General features: G+C 55.0%; 1 protein-coding gene across 1 annotated transcript in view; it reads left to right on the plus strand.

Moving 5' to 3' along the window:
- The window catches only part of ADCY5 (adenylate cyclase 5), a 154,762-nt gene that overhangs the window by 115,699 nt on the left and 18,184 nt on the right, over positions 1–20,879 (plus strand). The window contains exons 9-12 of the mRNA XM_054713915.1: positions 6,132–6,154; positions 7,806–7,950; positions 9,156–9,253; positions 12,855–12,942. Of these exons, the coding sequence (XP_054569890.1) occupies positions 6,132–6,154; positions 7,806–7,950; positions 9,156–9,253; positions 12,855–12,942 (354 nt within the window). The remainder of the gene's footprint in view (positions 1–6,131; positions 6,155–7,805; positions 7,951–9,155; positions 9,254–12,854; positions 12,943–20,879) is intronic.

The following is a 20,879-nucleotide window of genomic DNA, read 5'->3' on the forward strand; positions in this document are numbered from 1 at the left end:
GGCGGAGAGTGGGGAGGAGAGAGGATGGAGAGTGGGGAGGAGAGAGGATGGAGAGTGGGGAGGAGAGAGGATGGAGAGTGGGGAGGAGAGAGGGCGGAGAGTGAGGAGGAGAGAGGGCGGAGAGTGGGGAGGAGAGGATGGAGAGTGGGGAGGAGAGAGGGCGGAGAGTGGGGAGGAGAGAGGATGGAGAGTGGGGAGGAGAGGATGGAGAGTGGGGAGGAGAGAGGATGGGGAGTGGGGAGGAGAGGATGGGGAGTGGGGAGGAGAGGATGGAGAGTGGGGAGGAGAGAGGATGGAGAGTGGGGAGGAGAGAGGGCGGAGAGTGGGGAGGAGAGAGGATGGAGAGTGGGGAGGAGAGAGGGCGGAGAGTGGGGAGGAGAGAGGATGGAGAGCGGGGAGGAGAGAGGATGAAGAGTGGGGAGGAGAGAGGATGGAGAGTGGGGAGGAGAGAGGATGGAGAGTAGGGAGGAGAGGATGGAGAGTGGGGAGGAGAGAGGATGGAGAGTGGGGAGGAGAGGATAGAGAGTGGGGAGGAGAGAGGATGGAGAGTGGGGAGGAGAGAAGATGGAGAGTGGGGAGGAGAGAGGATGGAGAGTGGGGAGGAGAGAGGATGGAGAGTGGGGAGGAGAGAGGATGGAGAGTGGGGAGGAGAGAGGGCGGAGAGTGGGGAGGAGAGAGGGCAGAGAGTGGGGAGGAGAGAGGATGGAGAGTGGGGAGCAGAGGATGGAGAGTGGGGAGGAGAGGGCGGAGAGTGGGGAGGAGAGAGGATGGAGAGTGGGGAGGAGAGAGGATGGAGAGTGGTGAGGAGAGAGGATGGGGAGTGGGGAGGAGAGGATGGAGAGTGGGGAGGAGAGGATGGAGAGTGGGGAGGAGAGAGGATGGAGAGTGGGGAGGAGAGGATGGAGAGTGGGGAGGAGAGAGGATGGAGAGTGGGGAGGAGAGAGGATGGAGAGTGGGGAGGAGAGAGGATGGAGAGTGGGGAGGAGAGAGGATGGAGAGTGGGGAGGAGAGAGGATGGAGAGTGGGGAGGAGAGAGGGCGGAGAGTGGGGAGGAGAGAGGGCGGAGAGTGGGGAGGAGAGAGGATGGAGAGTGGGGAGGAGAGGATGGAGAGTGGGGAGGAGAGAGGATGGAGAGTGGGGAGGAGAGGATGGGGAGTGGGGAGGAGAGGATGGAGAGTGGGGAGGAGAGAGGATGGGGAGTGGGGAGGAGAGGATGGAGAGTGGGGAGGAGAGAGGATGGAGAGTGGGGAGGAGAGAGGATGGAGAGTGGGGAGGAGAGGATGGAGAGTGGGGAGGAGAGAGGGCGGAGAGTGGGGAGGAGAGAGGATGGAGAGCGGGGAGGAGAGAGGATGGAGAGTGGGGAGGAGAGAGGATGGAGAGTGGGGAGGAGAGAGGATGGAGAGTGGGGAGGAGAGGATGGAGAGTGGGGAGGAGAGAGGATGGAGAGTGGGGAGGAGAGAGGGCGGAGAGTGGGGAGGAGAGAGGGCAGAGAGTGGGGAGGAGAGAGGATGGAGAGTGGGGAGGAGAGGATGGAGAGTGGGGAGGAGAGGATGGAGAGTGGGGAGGAGAGAGGATGGAGAGTGGTGAGGAGAGAGGGAGGAGAGAGGATGGAGAGTGGGGAGGAGAGGATGGAGAGTGGGGAGGAGAGAGGATGGGGAGTGGGGAGGAGAGGATGGGGAGTGGGGAGGAGAGGATGGAGAGTGGGGAGGAGAGAGGATGGAGAGTGGGGAGGAGAGAGGGCGGAGAGTGGGGAGGAGAGAGGGCGGAGAGTGAGGAGGAGAGAGGATGGAGAGTGGGGAGGAGAGGATGGAGAGTGGGGAGGAGAGAGGGCGGAGAGTGGGGAGGAGAGAGGATGGAGAGTGGGGAGGAGAGAGGATGGAGAGTGGGGAGGAGAGAGGATGGAGAGTGGGGAGGAGAGGATGGAGAGTGGGGAGGAGAGAGGATGGAGAGTGGGGAGGAGAGGATGGAGAGTGGGGAGGAGAGAGGATGGAGAGTGGGGAGGAGAGAGGATGGAGAGTGGGGAGGAGAGAGGATGGAGAGTGGGGAGGAGAGAGGATGGAGAGTGGGGAGGAGAGAGGGCGGAGAGTGGGGAGGAGAGAGGGCGGGAGAGTGGGGAGGAGAGAGGATGGAGAGTGGGGAGGAGAGAAGATGGAGAGTGGGGAGGAGAGAGGATGGAGAGTGGGGAGGAGAGAGGATGGAGAGTGGGGAGGAGAGAGGATGGAGAGTGGGGAGGAGAGAGGGCGGAGAGTGGGGAGGAGAGAGGGCAGAGAGTGGGGAGGAGAGAGGATGGAGAGTGGGGAGGAGAGGATGGAGAGTGGGGAGGAGAGGATGGAGAGTGGGGAGGAGAGAGGGCGGAGAGCGGGGAGGAGAGAGGATGGAGAGCGGGGAGGAGAGAGGATGGAGAGTGGGGAGGAGAGAGGATGGAGAGTGGGGAGGAGAGAGGATGGAGAGTGGGGAGGAGAGAGGATGGAGAGTGGGGAGGAGAGAGGGTGGGGAGTGGGGAGGAGAGAGGATGGAGAGTGGGGAAGAGAGAGGATGGGGAGCGGGGAGGAGAGAGGATGGAGAGCGGGGAGGAGAGAGGATGGGGAGCGGGGAGGAGAGAGGATGGAGAGCGGGGAGGAGAGAGGATGGAGAGTGGGGAGCAGAAAGATGGGGAGGAAAGAGGTGAAGAGGCACTAGCAGGCAGGAAAATGCTTGATGATACTTTCCCTTTTTTAAATCTGGGGAAAGTTTTTTTCTTTAGTGATCTTTGCTGTAAGTGGAATCTAGTTATTTCAGAGCCTCAGCGGCAGGTTGGCAGACATGTTAGTCATTGTAGGACTAGGAACTTGGGAGAAGTAGCGCAAGGGCTGTACGTGGGGAAAGGGCAGTCCCAGGGGAGGCTCCTTTAGGGTGTTGATTGCTCCCCCATCCTGGCTGGGCAGAGTCGCCCCGGGGCCAGCACCCAGCATGCCCAGGCAGAGAGTCCGGGCTGGGGATGGGACAGGTCCCGGCAGTCATCAGGCACACTATTGGCAAAGGAGAGCTTTGGCCCTGACTTCCGATGAAGGTGGCATGGTGTGGGGGTCAGGGAGGAGGTTAGGTTAAGCAGTGACTGAGCGCAGTTAGAAAGAGACTAACTTGTAGCCAGAGGTTTATTTCTTTCAATCCTGTTCCAGCTTTTATTGCACATGTAAGGCACAGTGAATGGCTCTGCTGGTTTATGTGTAGGCACGAGTGTTGAAGGTCCCCAGTTATTCATTAGTAAGACGGTTGACAGGGTAATGCATGGACTCGTCTCATCTGACCAGGCCCAGGGAAACTCCGCATGGCGAGGGGCAGCGGGCTGGGCCCCAGGGCCTGGGGAAGACACACAGAGGCCCGTGCAAACCAGAGCCTGCACCTCAGTGTGGACGCCACGGCCCCTGCTTTTGCTTTAGGTCTGAAGGGGAGGAATTGGGAACCAAAGAGAAACCCTGAGCTGAGCTGACTGCTCCCCAGAAGTGCTGAGACACACACCACAGGAACCCGTCTCAGGGCCCTGATAGCCGGGCTGAGGACCTTGTCCTGGAACTAGTAAGCAGGTCAGGGGACTGGAACCCGGGCCGCTGGGCCGTGTTCTGAATGACCACCTGCCACGGTTTATGGACCAATGTGTATTCTGCCTGTCGTCAATTCTCCGCCCCAGGCAGAGGCTGAGCTCTCCACTCACAAGGCCCCCAGTGAGCTCAGAATGGACCCCGCCAACACCAGCCCCAGTAGACAACCAAAGGAGCACTGGGCAGTCAGAAACGGGTTTATTAAAAACACGAGAGGCCCGATGCACGAAATTCGTGCAAGGGGCCTCGGCCCCCGCTGCCCGCGGCTTCGTCCTGCAGGTCGTCCAGAAGGATGTCCGGTCTAATTAGCATATTACATTTTTACTATTATAGACGTCAGGTGTATTTTTGAGCTGTAGGCATAAAACAGCGGGGTTGTTCTCCGTCCCAGAGTAAAATCCTTGCCGGCTCCTGGGGTGGAATTCAGCACCCCAACGTCTCTCCCTGTTCCCTAGGGAGCCGCAGCTCCACTGCCCGCTCATCTGTGCTCCCCGGGATCCCGGGAGTGTCCGGCCTGGGCCTGCACCAGGGGGCATGCTCACAGAGTGACATGACTCCTCCGGCCAGGCCCCAGGCTGGGACAGTGAAGTGGGTGGGTCTTGCCGCCTGGATGGAGGGCCCAGGGATTCTCAGAGGACAGGAGACAACTGCCAGACAGCCTGGGAGGAGCTCAGAGCCCACAGCTGGGTAGTTGGATGTGCCCATGACGGCTGCCAAGGCCCCTGGGAGCCCTCCACGAACAGAGACAGAGCCCCTCGGGGCCACATGGACCCAATGCTTGTTTCCGCGCCCAGCAGCTCTGTCTCATGGAGACCAACATAAGTCCCACTTGGTGTATTTCGAGCCATGAGCACGCCTCTCTTCATTCATTGCTGGGTCCTCTCCCAATTCTTCCATTTACTCAGATGGAAATAAGAGAACACCTCGAAGCTGATCAAGCCCCACACGTGTGCACACATGCACGGACACACCCACTTCTACACACACACACCCCACCCCCAGTTGCACGGGCCTCTGTGTGTCTTCCCCAGGCCCTGGGGCCCAGCCTGCTGCCCCTCGCCATGCGGAGTTTCCCTGGGCCTGGTCAGATGAGACGAGTCCATGCATTACCCTGTCAACCGTCTTACTAATGAAGAGAGGCATGCTCATTTGGGGTTTGGGTGTAGCCGGCATTTGTCACCTTCCTGTTTGCCCAGCAGTGTGCTCCCTGCCAGGCCTCAGAGGTGAGCAGCCATCCTCTGCTTGGCCCCGGCAACCTGAGCCGCCCTGGAAATGGGCATCCAGGGCTGTGGTCACCTCCCCCTCTGCCTCCAGGACTCCACCCTCCTGTGTTAGGGAGCCCTCCCCCCACTCTGGCGCACAGCTGTCCCTCTGTGGACGTTATAGATGAACTTCCATCAGGACTTTGAATTTGGCCACCAGTGAGGGGTTTTCCCGCTCTCACCCTGCCTGCGTGTGAGAACATCAGAACACTAGTCAAACCCGGGCCAGGCGGGTTCCTCACTCCTGGGTCCCCAACCAACTCTGGCCTTACAAGAATATGTTGGGCCCGGCTGGTGTGGCTCAGAGGTTGAGCGTCAACCTATGAACCAGGAGGTCACGGTTTGATACCTGGTCAGGGCACATGCCCAGGTTGCGGGCTCAACCCTCTGGTGTGGGACGTGCAGGAGGCAGCCGATCAATCTCTCTCATCATTGATGTTTCTGTCTTTCTGTCCCTCTCCATTCCTCTCTGAAACGAATAATAATAATGAACATGTTGGTCCTCAGATACCAGAAAAGCTGTTGTAGGTAACCAGGGTTTAATTTTCTTAAGTCAGAACTTGTGAACTCCTAGGGGATTTTGTATGTGCTCAGTGGGGGTGGGGGGTGTGTGTGTAGAAGTGGGTGTGTCCGCGCATGTGTGCACACGTGTGGGGCTTGATCAGCTTCGAGGTTTTCTCTTATTTCCATCTGAGTAAGTGGAAGAATTGGGAGAGGACCCACCAAGTCCAGGGCGCAGGAGTAGGGGGACAGGAGATTGGGGAATAGGACAAGGAGTTAGGTGTGGGAACAGGAAGCGCTTAGACACATGGATTTTGCCAGTGGATGAAATGAAAGAAGTGCACCCCCTGCATCCAGCACAGAGCCTGCCCCATCCAGAGAACCCAGCTATATTCACCAAAAGATGGGAGGGAGGAAGGAAGGGAGATGGATAGAAGGGAGGATGGAAGGACAGAAGGGAGGATGGAAGGAAGGATGGAGGAAGGATAGAAGGGAAGATGGAGGAAGGACGGAAAGGAGGATGGAAGGGAGGATGGAAGGAAGGATGGATGGAGGGAGGATGGAAAGGAGGATGGAAGGGAGGATAGAGGAAGGACAGAAGGGAGGATGGAAGGAAGGAAGGAAGGATAGAAGGGAGGGCTGCTGAGTGACAACCTTCTCTTATGTCCGAGCTCCTTGGAGAACTGCAGAGAGAAATGGGCTGCCCTTTCCCACAGCCCCATCTCTGGAAGCCTCCGTGCAGTCCTCTCTGTTCTCACACTCCTCTCCTTTCTCTGTCCTTCTCTTTTAGGGCTTCGAAGACCCCAAGGACAAGTGAGTGACATGCCCTTCATGATTTCTGGGGCATACCTTCAGATCTGCCTCATAGCTATGTTTCCCCACGCTCCATGGGGAAGGAGCCCACATGCGGTCTTGGCTGAGTGTCCAGAGCCCACGGCAGATAAGAGATGGCCAGCCTGGGCCATCCAGTAGGGAGGCTGGGCCCCAGCATTGCCCATATTCACTCTCCACTCCATGCACACACACATGTGCACACACAAAACTACATGTGTGCACACTCTGCACATGCATGTGTACACACACACACACACACACACACTCATGTGTGTGCAGCTCTCAGGAAAGTGCAGGCCTGTCACAGTGGTCACACACAGTGCCCAGCCACATCCCAGTGCTCTGAGGGGATGTCACTTCCCAGTTCTCAGGGGCTGTCAGAAGTTCCACGTCATTTTAGTTCAGCACCCAAAGATCATGCAACCTTCCCAGAGAGTGCCTGAGCCAGGTTAGAGCACCGGGTGGCCACAGTCCCTGGGCAGAAGTCTCACCTCTTGATCTCAGCTTTCATTTCTGGATGATGGTACAGCCAGAAAAGACAGAGCAGAGACTGTTACCTGTGGGGAGAAAACAATTAAACCTTCCATAGTAAATCATCCTATATAATAAAGAGCTAATATGCAAATTGACCATCACACCCTCACACAAGATGGCCGCCCCCATGTGGTCACAAGATGGCCGGCAGGGGAGGGCAGTTGTGGGCAATCAGGCCTGCAGGGGAGGGAGGGCAGTTGGAGGGGAACAGGCCTGCAGAGGAGGGCAGTTGGGGGCAACCGGGCTGGCAGGGGAGCAGTTAGACATTGATCAGGCTGGCAGGGGAGTGGTTGGGGGGTCATCAGGCTGGCAGGCAGAAGCGGTTAGGGGCGATCAGGCAGGCAGGCAGGCGAGCCGTTGGGAGCCAGCAGTCCTGGATTGTGAGAGGGATGTCCGACAGCCGGTTTAGGCCCACAGGGATTGGGCCTAAACCGGCAATCGGACATCCCCCGAGGGTCCCAGATTGGAGAGGGTGCAGGCTGGGCTGAGGGACAACTCCCCCAGTGCATGGATTTCATGAACCGGGCCTCTAGTCTATATATATAAAAGCTAAGCGATGCACACTCACCACCCAGGTGCAGAAGCTGCCCCCAGCCCGCAGGCCTCAATCGCTGATGGGGCCTGCCGGCCAACCTCCTGGTTCCTCCCCCCAGCCAGCAGGCTCCGATTGCTTGATTGGGGCCAGGCCCCTGGGCTGGGATGGGGAACCGGGGGTGGGTGGTGACATGCGGGCAGTGAGGGAAGGAGGAGGTTGGGAGGTGCAGAGGCAAAGAACCCGATCAGGCCAAGGGACCCCACCCATGCACGAATTTTGTGCACTGGGCCTCTAGTCTTATGATAATGTACTAATACATCAATAGAGTCAGAAAAGCCTGTTGCCGGCGAGGCCCCCAGCCAGTGGATCTGAGACTTAGGCAGTTTTCTACCCATGTGTGCAGGTGTCAGGAGGGGGTCCTGGCCTCAGTCTCATCTTCCCCACGTCTTATTAGGGCTGATCTGGGTCTCTCTCCTGGATCCCTGAGCACAGACAGAGCCACCGATTAGCAGCGCCCCCTGGTGTTCAGCCTGCCTGGTGTCTGCCCTTCTTGCTCCCCAGGAACGCCCAGGAAAGTGCAAACCCCGAGGATGAAGTGGACGAGTTTCTGGGCCGTGCCATTGACGCCAGGAGCATTGACAGGCTGCGGTCTGAGCATGTTCGCAAATTCCTCTTGACCTTCAGGGAGCCTGACTTAGAGAAGAAGGTAGGCAGCCTGGATGGGAAGGAGGCTCTGCGCAGAACCAGAGCCCGTGGGGGCAGGGGACGGGGGTGCGGGGAGAGAGGGAAAACAAGGCAATGGCCCGTCTTGTCCCCTCCACTTCCCCAGCTCTGATGCTGCACTACCCAGGAGCTGGAGATTTTAGGGAGACCTCCTTGTTTGGAAGGAATAAATCTTAACCTCCTTGTGCCTCATTTCCTTAGCCGGGAAATGGAGATATTTAGCATACTTACCTCAAAGGGTCATACTGAGGATTAAACAAGTCCATATATTTAAAACACATACAACAGTATCTGCCACATCGTATATGTTCAATAAATGTTAGCCTATGTGTATTAGTTTTGTTGTGTTATTATCATTATCATCGCCAATGGACCACCTAGCTACACTGAACCTCAAAGTATTAACATTGGAAAGGGCAGTCAGTCTCCTTAAATCATGACCGAGAGAGCTAAAGCTCAAGTAGTTGCACTAGTAGGTGTGCCCTGGGCCACCCCGTGAAGTAGTGACGGAGCCAGAACCAGTCCCAGGCTCGGGGTCTTTGCTCCATGTCACAGCGTCTTCCTGATGTTCGGTTAAAAGGAGCTCATGGGAACGCATGTCGTCATGGAGTAAAGCAACCCTAAGTAGGAGGGGAAGTGATAGGAGGGAACGTCCTCTGTCTGCTAGCACTTACGGACGGACATGGATCACCTTCTCTGGGGACTCCGTGCCAGCCCAGCCTCTGCTAGAGGGGCTAGTTTGTATGGGGGGAGCTGGGGCTGGGAGTTAGGACACTGGGGGTGATCTGTGTGATTTTGGACAAGTCCTGTGACCTGTCTGAGCCCCATCTTACTCATCTCTGAAGCACAAACAGCAGCGGTCCTGTGCCTACTTCCTAGTGTGCTTGCCAGGTGCGCCATGATGCGTGTCCTAGCGTGTAGGCGATGCTCGGTAACTTTAGCCGTGATCCTTGTGAATCACTCTCACGGGGATCTGGTCTGTGGAAAGTTTCTGGTTTGACACAGCTCAACTCCTCTCCCCACAAGCATCACCTTATGGTGATTGGGGCTGGTTTCCCGAGAGCTCAGGCTCGCACTGGTCCTCGGGTCTTCCACATCCTGGGAGCGGGCTCCCTGGTGTGTCGGGGATGGAGCGCGGCTGGAGCAGACAGGCTGCTGCCTCTGGCCCTCACTGCCGTGTCCTCTCAGTACTCCAAGCAGGTGGACGACCGATTCGGTGCCTACGTGGCGTGTGCCTCGCTCGTCTTCCTCTTCATCTGCTTTGTCCAGATCACCATCGTGCCCCAGTGAGTACCCATCCTCCTTGGGTTCCTCCTCCAGCTACAGGGTCTCCAGGCATTTGAGGGGAGGTCCTGTAGTGGAGCAGAGGCGGGAATCTGGGCTGAACTCGCTCAACGGGAAGAGAAGTTTCCAAACATGTCCTTGGTGGGACCAGGAAGCCGGGAGCCTGACTCCTCTGTGACAGGGAGGCCACGTGCTCATCCGAGGGTGGGAACCTCTCTGGGCACTGCCCCGCTGTATGGGGTCTCCATACCACGGTGCCCACTGGATCACCCAGATTCACCAGGCTCCTTCCCGCGTGACCTTTGGTTCTTGCAAAAAAAGCAGCACATCTTTCAAAGATAAAGGTGTTTTGCTACTCTGGATAATTTGAAGGATGGACTTTAGGTTCTGAAAGCTTTCTCAAAGACAGGCTCCTGAACTCTGTGAGGACTGGCTGTGTTGCTAAAAGGCCTGGGCTTCCTAGGGGCCCACTCTGAGTGGGCAGTGGGGTTTTAGGAATATGTTATTCACAGTAGGGTTGTGCGTAGGCAAGAAAATAAACTGCTCCGCATTTTAAACTTTTTATTATGCAATATTTCAAACATGCAGAAAGGTAATTAATGTAATTATTACCCATCCCCTAGATATAATAATTGTTAATATTTTACTTTTTTTTCTGTTACTTTTTATTTTTTTAAATATATTTTTAATTGCTTTTTTTAGAGAGTGAGGAAAGGAGAAGAAGGGAAGGAGAGAGAAAAAAGAGAGAGAGGATGGGAGGGAGGAGGGGGAGAGAGAGAGAGAGAGAGAGAGGAGAGAGAGAGAGAGAGAGAGAGAGAGAGAGAGAGAGAGAGAGAGAGAGAGAGAAACATAGATCGGCTGCTTCCCGCACACACCTAACCAGGGATTGAGCCTGCAACCTTGGTAGGTGCTCTGACTGGGAATCAAATTGGTGACCTTTCCCTGCATGGGACGATGCCCAACCAACTTAGCCACACCAGCTAGGGCTTTTCTGTTTCTGTTTTTGTTTTAAAATAAATTTTAAGCACAAGGACATTTTGCCCCTGAAAACCTCAATATACACCTATTTTAAGGGCGTTTTCCTTCTTAACCACATTGCTTTATACACCAAATAAAATTAACACCATTTCTCTACCATCATCTAATACCATGTTCAGGTTCAAATTTCCAAAATGTCTTCCACGGTTAGTTTAGTCACAGCCAGCATCCACTCAGGACCCACCGGTTGCCTTCGGTTATGTCTCGGAAGACCAACGTAATCTAGAACGCCTTCTGCTTTTCATTTTGAAATAATTGTAGACTCAGAAAAGTCACAAAAATAGTACGGAGCGGTTCTTTACATCCTTTATCCCGTTTCCCTAATGTTGGCAGCTCACATAACCTAAGTAGAACAGTCCAACCCAGGAACTGAACACTAGAATGACACTCTTAACTAATCCGCAGACCATATTCTAATTTCACCAGTGTGCCCCCGAATCGCCTTTTTGAGGCCCGAGAGCCAGTCCAGGGCCCCACACTGCAGTCAGCTGTATCTGCTCAGTCCTCCCAACCTGTGAGACTGTCTCCGCCTTTTCGTGTCCCTCACGCCGTGGCCCTTTTGATGAGCACCGGCCAGTGAATGTGTAGACTACCTCTCCGTTGGGTTTGCCTCATGTTTTCTCATGATCACATTGAGGTTATGCTTTTTGACAAGAACCCGCAGAGCGATGCCCTCAGTGCCTCATGTCAGGAGGTATGTGATGTCCACGTGTCTCAAACTCAGCGCCTTTTATTTCTAATGGCACTCTCTGTTGAAGCGCTGGCTCTCACCTTTTACCGGCTGTGGCTCTGTCAGGATTCCGCAGACGCTGGCAGCAGCTGCACCTGGAGGCCCTGCTCGGAGGTGTGCAGAGCGGCTGGGGCTATGGGTTCTCTGGGCATAGGACCCCATTTTGCTGAATTGAAGGGAGCTACAGGTATAAATAAGCAACCTAGACTTTCTGTCCCGTTGCAAATAAAAGCCCCCTTAGTTTGGCTGTTATCCCAACACCCTGCCTGCCTCCAGCTGCTTGGTTCCCTCCGCAGGCCACAGCGCCAGGTTGCTAAGGCATCCACGGAGGTCATTCTCTAGCGCCCTCTCTCTGTAGAAGCTAAAAGCTACTTTAACCCTTTGCACTAGCTTGCTTTTTTCTCGATTCCTTTATTCTACTCGGGATTTAATTTTTTAAATACCCCAGATTTTACAAAGCGCGGCAGTAGAATAAAAAACTGGAGTTTCTTTTCATACAAACTTATTTATTTGGATTTTTTTATATTTCAAATTATTGATACATTCAAAGAGTAATTTTAATCTCGACATCCGAGTACAAAAGGTTAAAAGTCTTTCTTTCCTCGGAAGGGAGTTCCCTCCCCTTGTTCAGGTTGTTTAGGGCAGCTAAGTGCCGGCTTCTGGAGGAGCCTGGAACAGAGACCCCGCTTGAACGCCTCCCTAGCAGCCTCCCCGGCCTCCTCAAGCCCATCACTTGCCTTCAGCCTGCTAACATGCCTGACACCCCGGGCCACTGCCCTCCCTGAAAGAGAAGGGATTCCTGTGGCCTCCTGTGACGGGCGGGGTGTGCCTCTCCTCGGCCGGCCCGGCCCCAGGAGCGCCAGTGGAAGGTTCCAGATGCAAGGTCGCTTGCAGCTCTTTTGTCTGAGGATTCTGGTCTGTGGTGGACGTTAAGGTCACCTGTGCTCTGCCTCAGTTTTCGTTGAACTGGCTCGGAGGAGAGCACAGGTGGAGCAGGCCTTGGGGGCTGGCAGTGGGAGGGGGCAGGGCTTAGGGGCTCTGCCCTCTGAAGGGACATGACTGCTGTTTCTCAGAGTGACTGGTTGAGCGGCTTGACAGATGCAATTCTATGAAGATGGCTGTTGATCAAATCAGTCTCAGCCTTCAGAGTTACCAAGCGAGCCATGGGTGGCTGCTTGGAGGGAGGGAATAACTGAATGATTTTTTAAAAATATTTTTTTTATTGATTTCAGAGAGGAAGGGAGAGGGAAAGAGAGATAGAAACATCAATGATGAGAGAGAATCATTGATTGGCTGCCTCCTGCACACCTCCCACTGGGGACAACCAGGGCACGAACCCTAACTGGACTCGAACCCAGAACCCTTCAGTCCATAGGCCGACGCTCTATCCACTGAGCCAAACCAGCCAGGGCCCAAGTGATTTTTAAGATGAGTCCTTCCAAGGTAAATGAAGAGAGTGTGTGGATAGCTAAGAATTAGGCAAAGCGCTGAGCAGGTTTCTCCCGGTTCTCCACTCGGCGCCCTGTGGCTGCTGCTCCGCAGGAAGGCGCGGGAGGGTGGGAAGGGCAGGGGCCAGACTGTCACGGAGGAGGGTCCTGGATGGGTTCACAAGGCTGTGTGAGCCCTTCTGAGCGAGTCGGGGCCTAGAGAAGCCTGGGCGGTGGGAGCAGGGGAAACGGAGCAACTTCTGCTTCCTTCCCAGGGGCTCTCAGAGCCCCAGCCCCAGAACTGTGAGGAGGACTGCAGCCTGCTTGCGGGACCAGCCCGCGAGAAGCTGTCGCCTGCCTCCTGGACGTGACTGCACTTCCATCCCCGTCTTCTCCTCTCTCCTTCAGCTCCGTGTTCATGCTGAGCTTCTACCTGACCTGCTTCGTGCTGCTGACCTTGGTGGTATTTGTGTCCGTGATCTACTCCTGCGTGAAGGTGAGTCTGGCTGGCACCTGAGCCGCACCCCCTTCCTTGTCGCCGTCTTCCCTTCCGTCAGCAGCCTAATGGCCCCACTGGGGATCGGGGTGTGTGATGCTGGGTCACAGCTCTCGGCTGGCCCGGGCCGCAGGCTGGACTGAGCGGGTGGTCGGTCAGTGGAGCCTCGTTTGTATTGACTGTGCAATCAGCCTTCATAGGTCTTTGCCACAAGAAGATGGTGTCGCCCCCTCTCTGGTCTGTCCCTCGGCGTCAGGCGGGTGGAGGAAGGGCACCTAGCACAGTGGCTGGCATGAAGCAGCGGTCACATATTTGCTAAAAGAATGGGTGTGGAAGGGACCTCTCAACACCCCCTTCAGTGTGCCCGTGTGCCCTGGAATTGGCCCCGGATGGGGACCGAGGAGGTGATGGCTTTGGAGCTGCTCCTCGTATGGACGAGGCCTAGAGTGGTTCATGGTTCAGTCAGGGCCACACAGCGGGTAACGTGGGCACGAGACCCTGTCCTGTGTTTTCTCCTCTCACACCTTCTCCGGGGCGTGCTGCGCCCACCAGCCAGCTGTGTCCTGTGAGGGACCCGGCCACAGGCTGTTCGGGTCTATTGTAGCAAGTCCAGGTTCCCGTTTGCCTTATCCACCAAGTCTGGCCCTCCTTTCCTTCCCCAGTGGATTCAGGATTCCCTGGAGGGGCCAGTCCGTCCCAGAGAGCCCTCTGTGCCCAGGCAGGGACAAGCCCCTCCAGCGTCTGCCTTGGCCACTTCTCTGCTCCTCCTGACACTCGCTCAGAGCCACGCCCCTGGGCTGGGGTGGGCCAGGCCCTGCCATCACCCCTGCACACTCCTCAGTGGGCACCATGTCCTTCTTCTGGAAGGGTCCTTCATGAGGGTGTTAACGTTTCATCACCTGATGGCCAAGGTCTTGGTGGACTGACTGTCAGAACCGGAAGGCCTTGGGAATGATCTGGCGTGGTGCAGCCCGCCCCTGAGCAGGTGCCCCGGGAGGTGCCCCTGAAGTGGGGCCCCGGGAGGCGTAGGCGGGCTGGGTCACCTGGCACGTGGAGCCATGTTGGAAGCCGGTGGCTTCGCTGCATCACAGGCTCATCCTGGTTCCCTGTCCCTCCACCCGGTTCTCCCTCAAGGCTCTGCGTTCAGTCACCTCCTGCCTTGGGTCACTCTTTCATTGTCAAGCCTTCCCCACCCCCAGCCTGCTAGTTCCCCAGTGGGAGCCCTGCTTCCTTCATCTCATGGCTATAAGAGCACCTACATATTCACAGGAGGCAAAAGGTGGAGGCAGCCCCGTGTCCATCAGCAGATGGACGGGTGAGCCGAAGTGGAATATGTGTGTATGGAACATTACCTGCCCATAGAAAGCGGTGACGTTCTGACACATGCTACAACATGGCTGAACCTTGAGGACATCATGCTAATTGAGAGAAGCCAGACACAAAAGAACATATATTGTATGATTCCACTTCCATGAAATACCTAGAATAGGCAAATGGATAGAGACAGAAAGTAGAGTACAGGATACCAGGGGCCGGAAGGAGGGGGTTGGGGAGTTCCTGGCTAGGGGTACAGTTTCTGTTTGGGGTAATGAAGGGGTTTTGGAAAGAGATGGCAGTGATGATTGCCCAACATGGTGCGTGTAATTAATGCCACTGAATTGTACACTTAAAATGACTAACGTGGCACATTTTACGTCATTTATATTTTACCACAATAAAGAGTCACAACAACCTTTTTTAAAAAAGTACACGATAGCTAAAAGGGCCTCTTTAACATTTTTTCTGAACCCCAAAAGGATCTTTTCTCTTGGTCAGCTGAGGCAAAGTCATTGTTTGAGGCTCGTATGTAGTCTATGGAAGCCAGAACCAAAGCTACATGTAGTCTACAGTGTTTAAACCACAACAGATTTCCCTCTTTCCTCTTAGCTGCTTGGGTAGACCTGGGCTACACGGATTTCATTGGCTCTGTGTTCCCCATTTGCACGTGCCTCTGATGGTGTGGGAGGAGGAGGAGGAGTTAGGGGAGGAGGAGAAGAGGGGAGCCCATCCGTATCCCCACTTCCCAACCCTCCTTCTCCCCCGCCTGCACTGGCCATTTTGAGTTAGTGCTTTGGTCTAGTGAATTCTTTTCACCCCGTTCACGATTATTCCCCCGCCTGCACTGGCCATTTTGAGTTAGTGCTTTGGTCTAGTGAATTCTTTTCACCCCGTTCACGATTATTCATGGGGAGCATTCCTGCCTCCTTTGTCTTAGTTCGTAATCAATGCCACATGCAGTCAGCTTGTTCTCCGATCCTGCACCCAGCCCAGTGGTCTTTCTGATGGTTCTGAGGAGACCCAGTTTCCTCAGGGCGGGGGAGGATGGTGGGTGCAATGCCCACCTCCCCGCCCCCAGTTGGTCCCCCGCCAGCCCCACCCTCCAACCAGGGTGCCCACTCTTCTGTCTCACAGATGGAGAGCTTCTGTAAAGAATTTGTTTAGGAAAAAACCCTCTGTGGCCGGTCAAGTCTGGCACCTGCTGAGCTGGGCCAGGAGGGGACTCACTCTGACACCCACGCTGGGTCCCGTGCTTCCCTCCCGGCCTCTCGACAAGCTGTCTTCTCAGCATTCATCTACTTTCCGGAAGCAGACCCCAACCTGAGAAGTCGGTGGAACAGACTCGTCTTCTGTTTCGTTATTTTCCTTCCCGCTTTCGTGTTGCCCATTGGCTGTCTGCCCAGTAAGACATAAAGGGGCAGTTCTCCCTGTTGGGGGGCACACGGGCAGCCTGGCCCTCCCTCCCGATGCAGGGCGTGGCCTGGCACTAGCCCTGTCGCCCTCCTGCAGGCGGACTGAGCGCCGAGTCGGTTACCTTTGCAGGTGTTTGCCAGGAAGCTGATGGACTAACAGGGGGCCAGTTCACTGTCCCTCAGACCGCTGGAGGGCCGGACTATAGTTTAAAAAAAAACTATGAGCAAATTCCTATGCACACTGCACACATCTTATTTTGAAGTAAAAAAACAAAACGGCAAAAACACCCGCATGTGGCCCGCGGGCCGTAGTTTGAGGACGCCTGGCACTAGAATTTTCAGTGTCGCTCTGCTTTCTCTCTGAGAACATTGGCCCTTCACCAGATCTCAGTGTTCATCGCATTTCCACGGTTCCTCGGTGGCTTTTCCCTGAGATGCAGCCGTTCCTCAGGTACCCCGCCCGGTGCAGGCGCCGCCGAGCCAAAGCCAAGCAGTTCCGTCGGACGTGGCTTCTTTCTCGATTTTATTGACTTTCCCACTTCCCCCAGACAATGTGGACTTACTTCCCAATCGTCCATATTGTAGCCCTTTTGAAGAGAGAGGTGTGAAGCAAGTGGCGGCTGAATTGGTGGTCGTCCGGGGTCCGCCAGGGAGCCGTTCCCCCTCCTTCCTGCTGGGCGTTTTCCCTTCCTACCCGCCGAGGGCCGTGGTCGCCTGTCCGCCCCGGTCTGTCCCTCTCTTCCCGGCGCAGCGTGTCCCAGCTCGCACACAGCCCCCGCTGTCTCGCTGAGCCTCCTCTGGCGCCTTGGTCTTCATCTTGGCCCGAAGCCCTGGTCTCGTTCCCAGAGCACATCGGCCGCCCGCCGGAGCCCACTGTCTCTGGGGTGCCTTGCCCCGGACACTTCCTCCTGGTGATGCTGCCTTGTCTGAACCTGCACACGGCACTCTGCCCTTCCCTTGGCCGCCGTGCCGCCCGGGGCCCACTGCTGCTTTTCCTAGAGAGCCATCCTCAATCCCGGCCTGCCATCACACGGGGTCCACAGCCTCAGAGAATTTCAGATCGGAAGGGGCCTGAGCAATGAGGCAGCCCTGGCACCCACCTGAGGCTGGACTCCCTCTATCATACGCCTGCGAGGCATGGGCCAGCCTCTGCTTGGTCACCTCCAGGGACGGCGAGCTCACTCACATCTCCCTGACCCCACCCTCCTTGGCCAGCTCAGACTGTCCCGTCACTCTCCCTGTGGCTTCTGGCCCATCTCCCGTGAAGCAGCCCAGGCCTGCCCCTGACAGTGCCGCCGCTTTAGCCACCACCACCCAGATGGGTAGGAGAGGGTGGCTCCCTCCTTTCCCCACAGGCGGATCTGGGTCCCCTGCCTTCACTGGGGCTCATTAGCACATCCTTTCTCGAAGGCCAGACTCCTTCCCTGCAGGTTGGGACCTGGGAGCAGAGAGGCCCAGGAGTACTCAGCCACATACTTCTCTGCACATGTGTGCATGTGTGCACACGTGCATGCATGTGTGTCTATCTCCCTCATCCTCCAGGCTGCTGGTTCCCTCTTAGTTTGCATCCTACTGACCCCTGGGACTTGGATGTCTGAGCTTTTAGGCTCTGTCTGCTCTGTACAGTCTCCACAAAGCCTCCCCTCTCCCCACAGCCTGAAGGTGGCTGAGTCTCACCTGGCTGGCTGTGCGCTCCACCACTCCACCTGACTGCCGCCCACAGTGTCTAACACAGGGTCTTACGACACTACCCCTCACCTCTTAAGTATCTTCTGTCCTTAGGATTCCCACCCTCACCTTCCCACCACCATGCTCAGGGCCACCTTTTGTCTGTTAGGGAGAGGATGTGTTGTCAGACACGTGTTCACTGACATTTGAGCCAGGAAGTCTAGGGTCCAGATTTTAGCTGTGCCACTTGAGCTGTGCTTCCTGAGCCTCTATGTCAGGGGTCCTCAAACGTTTTAAACAGGGGGCCAGTTCACTGTCCCTCAGACCGTTGGAGAGCCAGACTATAGTTTAAAAAAAAAACAAAAAAACTATGAACAAATTCCTATGCACACTGCACATATCTTATTTTGAAATAAAAAAACAAAATGGCAAACACCCCCGGCGGGCCGGATACATGTCCTCGGCGGGCCGCATGTGGCCCGCGGTCCGGAGTTTGAGGACGCCTGCTCTAGGCGGTTTTCATTGCACCAACTTGGCAGGTGAAGAAAATAGGCTCAGCGAGGTTAATAAGGCCGCTTTCCCCGTTCCTGGAGCTCGGAGGCGGCACAGCTGGGATTGAAACCCAGGTGGTTCTTGACTCCAGAGCCCACAGGCCTTCCCCTCCAGGGCACTGCCTTTGTTAATATGCCCAGCTCACCCCTGAGAGGCCAGGGTGGGAGCAGCGGTGTGACGCCTGGTCAGCTTCTGCCTGCCTCCTTTGGCCTCCAGAGTTTTCATCTTGTAAAAGACTTTTCTGCTTTTGTATTAGCTCTTTGTAAAAAAAAAAAAAAGCTGTTTTCTTAAACTTTTTGCCATCAGATTTCATCACCTTCTTTCATCTCTGCAACAACCTGGCTCGACATCACAGACGGGAACCAGGCGCCAGCCAGGGAAGTTATCGATTTGCCTGGAGACTTTCAGAGTGGCCAGGATCAAAACTGTCCCTCACCCAGCCAGGGTGTATTAATTATGTCCCCGCTCCCGTATTTATATTACATTGATGTGAGTTCATTAGACTGGGAATGTGCTGGTTTGGAATTTCTTTCATTGATCCTTTTTCTGAGCTCTGATTGTGAGCAAGCACTGAGCAGCTAGTTTGCACAGACACGATGTCCTGCCGTAAAAATGCCCTCCAGGGCCTGCCTGCAGCCCCCAAGGGGACTCTGCCCCATGTGAAGTTTTGTCATCCACGCTGTAGTTATCAGTAAAGGTGGGATTTAGGCTCAACATGCGGATGAACTTTTCAATTACAGGAGATTTCAAAAAGCAGCATTTCCTGGGTTCTGGTTGAGGTTTTTAAAACCAAGAGTGGATCTTTTGAAAGGGTGACAAGGGACATTGGCCTGTAGCAAGCCAGTGCACTAAGACTCCATCACTCACTAGGTGTTAGAATGACATTCTGGATTGGATTTTTTTTTTTAAGCCTGCAGTTCTTCTCCTAGCCTCTGGGTGGCCCCTGTGGGGCTCCTGGTCCCCCTTGACTAGGCAGCCCATGGGTATATCTTGCTCCGATCCTTGGTGACGGCAGGATAATGAAGGAAGCCCTTCAGTTGATGGATAGGGTGATCAGAACTAAAACAATTCAAGCAACATGGGTGGAGGTGGGGATGGAATGGCAAAATTTGAATCAGGCAAAGATTGGAAACCATCTGTCACTTCATTTCAGAGTGAGATCCTGATGCCAGTGCCAAACTGCTTCCCCCAGCTGTGAAACCCAAAATTCCTTTAATAGGAAACAAGGACCTTAATTCTTGTTGGCAACATCGCTCTTTAGAATGCAAATATTAACTAAATTTTCTATTGAACTTAACAGCTTACACAGCACTTTCCAGTGCATCATTTCCTTGAGTCTTCTTAGCCACCTTGAAGATGTTCCCTACTTACTGACGAGGAAACTGAGGCTCAGAGCCCTCCCTGACTTCCCCAGGATTAGAACTGCTAGTACGAGGCCGAGCAGGATTCTTACTGAGTGCTTTATGGAGATATAATTTACATGCCATAAAATCCACTTTATAAAGGTGGCTGGAATTGTAATTTAGTAGTTTCTGGTATATCCATAAAGTTGTGCAACTAGCATCACTATCTAATGCCAGAACATTGTCATCATCCCCCAAAGAAACCCCACGCCTGTCAGCAGACACTGCACGTCCCCTGCTTGCCACGGCCCCGGCAACCTCTAATCTACTTTCTTTCTCTGTGAATTGGCCTGCCCTGGACATTTCGTATAAATGGAATCATACAATATGTGGCCTTCTGAAATTGGCTTCATTTACTTAGCATCGTATTTTGAAGGTTCGTCATGTCATACCATCATGTAACAGCCCTTTATTCCTTTTTATGGCCAAACTAGAGGCCCGGTGCACAAATTTGTGCACCAGTGGGGTCCCTCGTCCTACCCTGCACCCTCTTGCAATCCGGGACCCCTCAAGGGATGTTGGAAAGCCAGTTTCAGCCCAATCCCTGCAGGCCAGGCTGAGGGACCCCACTAGTTCACAAATCTGTGCACCAGGCCTCTAGTATGCATATGAGATCTTTAATCTCTTCCCTCCCTCCCCCCTCCTCCTTTCCCTCTGAGATTCATCAGTCTGTTCCATGTTTCCATGCCTGTGCATTGAGAATCTGCCTCCTGGTGGTCAGTGTACATCATAGCTACCAGTTGAATGGTCGAATGGTCAAACGGTTGGACACTTAGCATATTAGCCTTTTATATATATAGATAATACTCCATTGTGTGGCTAAAGCACATCTGTTGATCCCTTCATCAAACTGATGGGCTCTTGGGCAGTTTCCATTCCCCTGGGTCTGCCGGCTTCTTCTTAGTCTAGGCTGGTTGGGAGATGCGGAGGACATGGCGGACAAGGCCGACTGTGTCAGACTTACTGGGGCCCGATCATATAATTACCCAAACCGCTGTGAGTCTTCTAGTGGATGTACAGTTTGTCTAGTTGAAGGAAATACAGGGAGGGTTGGGCGAGGGAAATGGCAGATCCATGAGCGTCCTGCTGAAAAGGGCTCCCTGAACTCACTGGCCCGTGGCCCACCCTCCTGCTCACAGGCTGCCCTGCCCCTTCTCACCAGCTCGCCCCCTTCCTCCACACACCGGACCCCATCTCTTTCTTCCGAGGAGACTTCTGACCCTCTGTGTCTCCTCAGCTGCCACCTTCTGCCCCTCCCTGTTTGTAACTCCCAGAATTCACAGTGGGTACCAGTGCTTTTCCCTCTGCTTCCCTGCTGGAGTCAAGAGGGCATCTTTCCTTCTTCCTTCCATCCTGCTTCTCTCACCTGTAAGGCCCCGGTAGACCCGCCCCTGGCCAGCTGCACAGGCTGGGCTGCGGGCCCGGAAGCAGTGGTGCCAGGCGGAGGCGCGCACACTGGAGGGCATTCAGGAAGGGCCCGGCGTCAGCTGGCCAGAGACAAAGGTGACGGAGATCTGGTTCTGTGGCGGTTGTGGCGTGCCCACTGAATTCTGTTCTGTGTCTCTCTCCCTCCCCCTCCTCCCCC

Source organism: Eptesicus fuscus, chromosome 3 (genome assembly GCF_027574615.1).
Source record: "Eptesicus fuscus isolate TK198812 chromosome 3, DD_ASM_mEF_20220401, whole genome shotgun sequence".
Classification (NCBI taxonomy): Eukaryota; Metazoa; Chordata; class Mammalia; order Chiroptera; family Vespertilionidae; genus Eptesicus; species Eptesicus fuscus.